This window comes from Babylonia areolata, chromosome 14 (assembly GCF_041734735.1).
Source record: "Babylonia areolata isolate BAREFJ2019XMU chromosome 14, ASM4173473v1, whole genome shotgun sequence".
Taxonomy (NCBI): domain Eukaryota; kingdom Metazoa; phylum Mollusca; class Gastropoda; order Neogastropoda; family Buccinidae; genus Babylonia; species Babylonia areolata.
This window is the reverse complement of record NC_134889.1, coordinates 22,761,057-22,766,056: the sequence shown is the minus strand read 5'-3', so window position 1 is coordinate 22,766,056 and position 5,000 is coordinate 22,761,057. Positions and strand designations below refer to the sequence as shown.

Genomic DNA, 5,000 nt, shown 5'->3' with positions numbered 1-5,000 from the left:
GTGATCCGTTGGTATCAGTGAACTGGTCGCCAGTGTTGTTCGAAACGATGATTTATAAAACAGGACTCTGGATCGCTCATTTGCACTGTTGTTGTTGTTTTTTCTGAACACACTGGGTTGGTATCGATTTGAGCTTCTTGATCCTGAAAAGCAATCGAAATCCTCGTTGTTCTTGTCCGTTTTGATGTAACCTGCTGTGTGTGGAGCATCAAGTGTTGAAGTGTTTACAGTCACTGCTTTGTGTCAACCCAAACTGTTGCCAACCGGAACTTGGTGATTACGCAAACCGGTGACAACGCGAACTGGTGACAGCACAAACTTAACAACAACAACAACAACAAAAAGCAAACCGGTGACAACGCGAACTGGTGACAGCACAAACTTAACAACAACAACAACAACAAAAAGCAAACCGGTGACAACGCGAACTGGTGACAGCACAAACTTAACAACAACAACAACAGCAACAAAAAGCAAACCGGTGACGACGATACACAAACCAGCATTAACACAAACTGGTGACGAAACACACACACACTCTCTCTCTCTCTCTCTCTCTCTCTCTCTCTCTCTCTCTCAGCGCCGCCTGACGACATTCAGGTCGGGTCGGGTCAGCCCAAAACGATGTCGCTGTTGCTGCTGAAGACGCGGGACCTGACGTGGCAGGACCACACGCTCAACACGGAGGTGATGCTGGCCCCGGCCCGCTCGGGCCTGCTGCTCAACAAGCACAAGACGCTGGGCGCCAAGTGCCACATGGACAAGCAGCTCTACGAACGCCAGCGCGCGCAGTGCATCAAGGACTTCCTCTCCTCGCGCCGCCTCATAGACCGCCAGCGACAGAAGCTGCTGCACAGACAGAGAGAGCTGGGTACCAGGCAGCCGCGGGTCATGTCCGCCGTCGTTCCGTCGGGCGGCAAGACCCCAGCGGCGATGTCGGCGGGTGCAGAAGAGGTGCTTTCTGCGTCTTCGAGAGAGCGGAGCGCCTCCGCTCCTGGCGGCTCGCGTGTGAGGATGGAGCTTCCGGCGATCTACATAGACACGGGGCTGGTGTCCCCTGACCCCAGCGACTCCTCCAGCTTCTTCGTCACCGACTTGGCTGCCGACCCCGCCACCGCCTCCACTCCGCTGCCTTCCTTCCCCGTCCCCACCCGTATCCCCCTTTCCTCCACCCCTCTCAACGCAGCAGCCCCCGTCCCTGGTAGGACGTCCCTCAGGAACCGCACCCCTCCCTGGGGGGAGACGACCCCCGGCCGGGACAAAACGCCTACTCGGAACAGGACACCCACCCGTAATAGAACACCCACCCGGAATAGAACACCCACCCAGAACAGAACGCCCACCATGTTCACCCCCACCCCGACTCGAAACAAAAACCCCACCCGAAACCATGCCCCAAGCCGTGAGAAAGGTAGCAGTACCCCAGGTCTCTTCTCCAGGCCCCTCAGATCGTCCTCTGTCTTCCAAGCCGACAGGTCCTCGCGAGACGTCACCTCACAGAAGAACGACGCCAGACCTTCAGTCAGGTTCGTCGATGACAAGAAAACCGACAAGAAGAAGGAAAATGAGGAGACGAAGAAGAAGCCAAAGGAAGACCCGAAAGATCAGACGAAAGACTGGGCCCTGGAAAACAAGGTCCGAGCTTTCATCACCGACATCAAGGATTTCACCACGGCCAGGCGTCTGGGCAAGGCCACCAAGAAGAGGTTTGAAGGCTCGGCATTGTTCGAACGCCGTGAGGACCCGAAGACCCCATTGGTGGCCAAGCGTTACAACACGTGGAGCCTGGACCAATCAGAGCTGCTGTCAGTGTTCGACCAGTTCTGTAAGGTGCAGACCCCTGAGGAACTGAGCCGCGCCATGAGAGTGGCGTCCAAACTGAAGGCCAATGTCAAGGTGACTCGGAACCAGTCCATCGTGCCGTCCGTTGCGACATACAAGTCCACGCGAGCCTTCAAGTCTCTGATCGGCAGAGAGACATAGACGGTGCCTTCAAGTCTCTGATCAGCAGAGAGACATAGACGGTGCCTTCAAGTCTCTGATCAGCAGAGAGACATAGACGGTGCCTTCAAGTCTCTGATCAGCAGAGAGACATTGACGGTGCCTTCAAGTCTCTGATCAGCAGAGAGACATTGACGGTGCCTTCAAGTCTCTGATCAACAGAGAGAAATGGACGGTGCCTTCTGCGAGGCGGGGGAAGCAGACACTGGCTTCAAAACGTGCAGTTTTTTGTTTGGTTTTGATTTTTTTTTTTTTCTCTCAGTAAACAGTATTCCCACTGAATGTAACGATGCAGATACTATGACTTCGCCAAGACATCACGAAAGTGTTATATTAAAAGGCATGTCATTGATATACATGCACACAAGGGTTAAAATATGTGACTGATCTGTTTGTCTGTCTGCCTATTCAGATATCTTTTAATCTATATATTTATGTGTCTGTTACTCTTGCTGTATCTGTCGCTGTACACACACACACACACACACACACACACACACACTGAAACAAATACCCCTTCATGGCGGAACACACACACACACACACACACACACACACACACACACACACATATATATATATATATATATATATATATATATATATGTGTGTGTGTCTGTGTGTGTGTATAAACACACACACACACACACACATATATATATATATATATATGGTGGTGTGTGTCCATCAAGATCGATGATGATCATCGTTGTCATCCAGCTGGGGGATGGGGAAGGGTGGTGGTGGGGTGGGGGGGAGGATGCTCATGAATCTATCTGTGAATGCGCAGATGGCTGAATAGTCCAATCTGCGCACGAAATGTTCGCTGACAGTTGGGGCAGACAAAGACAGGCATATCATTGTTTGCCCGTGACTTTCTGGCCTGCCTCTTCTGAACAGCTGCAGCAGTCCTGTTGGCCTCGCACAACTTGGCGCCTTTGTGCACAGCAGCGCGCCATTTGTCACGGTCCACTGCAGATTCCTCCCAGGAGTCAGGGTTGGTATCAAACGCTTTCAGAGAGACTTTCAGAGTATCTCTGAAGCGCTTCTTCTGACCTCCGTGTGATCTCTTCCCTTGTTGCAGCTCGCCATAGAAGACCCTTTTGGGCAGCCGATGGTCTGGCATGCGCGCCACGTGTCCAGCCCAGCGAAGCTGGGCCTGCATCAGGATGGTGAAGATGCTGGGAAGGGTGGCTTTTGTGAGCACCTCTGTGTCTGGGGTCTTGTCTTGCCACTTGATGTTCAGTATCTTCCTGAGGCATGTTGTGTGGAAGTGGTTCAGCTTCTTGGCATGTCGTTGGTACACTGTCCAAGTTTTATTCGTTGGGTTACGCTGTTGGTCAGGCATCTGCTTGGCAGATGTGGTGTAGCGTATATAAACACACACACACGCACACACACACACACACACACACACACGCACACACACACACACACACACACATATATATATATATCCATAGATAAATAATTATATATGTATCCATAAATACATAGTTAGATGAATAGATACATAAACATTTCAATGGGTGTTTTTTTTTCTTTTCTTTTTTTCTGTCAGAAAATACATTCACTTTACTGTCTAAGGTAGATCTTATTTCTACATAATTTTGCCAGTCACAATTCCCTCATTGCTATGGGTGTGTTTGCGTGCTCTGAAGTCTCGCTGTCCACAGGAGCACCCAGACCATGACTCAATGTTTAATAGAAGGGGTGTACTGGTGTGTGTGTGTGTGTGTGTGTGTGTGGGTGGGGAGTCGGGGGGGGGGGGGAGTGTGTCAATGCTGGTCTGTGTGTGGCTGGACCCAGTGAACACTTAGCTCTCTGCTGCAAGGTCACCGCTCCAGCTTACTAAGTAAATGTAATACTTATTTCAGAATATCAACCCTTCTGGGGCCGTATTCAAGAGACCATCGTGCCTGCGGTTAAATGTGTGCCTGTGACAAGGCAAACTGCCCGAGGGTTAGCAATATCCGGTATTCAGGAACACAAAAACCTGCCTGAGGTTCTACAAATCCAAAGGCAACTTACCCTTACTATCTGCCAAGGGTGACAGCCCACGAAGCAGAGGTAAATATGGTGAATCTTTTTGTTGCGATGGTTATTTTAAGGGAAAACAGGCGTTTTGCGGAAAGACCGTGTCTTGAATACGGCCTCTGATAGTTTGATTTTATCTTTTGTTCGCTTGGCAGTCAAAATTGACGTACTGAGACTGGCAGACGTCATTATATTCCATATGAATTACGTATGTAGCTGTGAAGTGAGTGCACTTGCAGACGATAGACTTGGAATGCCCGAAGATGGCAGATCATCGAAATTCGTTCGTTCCAGAGAAATATTTGAATCCTAACTCCGTTCGTTTTTGCAGTTAGCGTTGGGTTACGCTGCTGGTCAGGCATCTGCTTGGCAGATGTGGTGTAGCGTATATGGATTTGTCCGAACGCAGTGACGCCTCCTTGGGCTACTGAAACTGAAACTGAAACTGCAGTTAGCTGTAAAGCAGGGAGGACAATGTGTCAGTATGTGAAAGTGGCCCTGAGATTTGACAAGTTGCTGACTCCAATCGAATCTTTGCCACTGAACCTGCTTTTTTGACTCACTTGTGTAAACAAAGTGAGTCTATGTTTTAACCCGGTATTCGGTTGTCTGTGTGTGTGTGTCTGTGTCTGTGTGTCCGTGGTAAACTTTAACATTGACATTTTATATGCAAATACTTTGTCAGTTGACACCAAATTAGGCATACAAATAGGAAAAATTCGGTTCTTTCCAGTTATCTTGATTAAAACAATATTGCACCTCTGGGATGGGCACAAAAAAAGAAAAAAAAAAAAAAGGAAAAGAAAAAAAAAAAGAAGCCTAATTATATGCAAACTGCATTTACTGTTATATTTATATTTTTGCTATTCTCTAAACTTGGCACTTTGATCTGATATTCTGACTCAACAACAAGAGCAGTCATTATTATCATTTTTTGTTCAAACAAGAACTTCTTTTGCTAA

At 48.7% G+C, this 5,000-nt stretch overlaps 1 protein-coding gene across 1 annotated transcript; it reads left to right on the top strand.

Moving 5' to 3' along the window:
* The first annotated feature begins 104 nt into the window (after positions 1-104).
* On the top strand, positions 105-2,372 carry LOC143289548 (uncharacterized). The gene has a single exon (XM_076598555.1). It carries the CDS (start codon positions 625-627, stop codon positions 1,981-1,983), a length of 1,359 nt encoding a protein of 452 aa, XP_076454670.1. The 5' UTR covers positions 105-624; the 3' UTR covers positions 1,984-2,372.
* Positions 2,373-5,000: the final 2,628 nt, after the last annotated feature.

Coding starts and splice junctions, on each gene's coding strand:
- LOC143289548 (XM_076598555.1), top strand. CDS start 625: ATGTCGCTGTTGCTGCTGAAGACGCGGGACCTGACGTGGCAGGACCAC.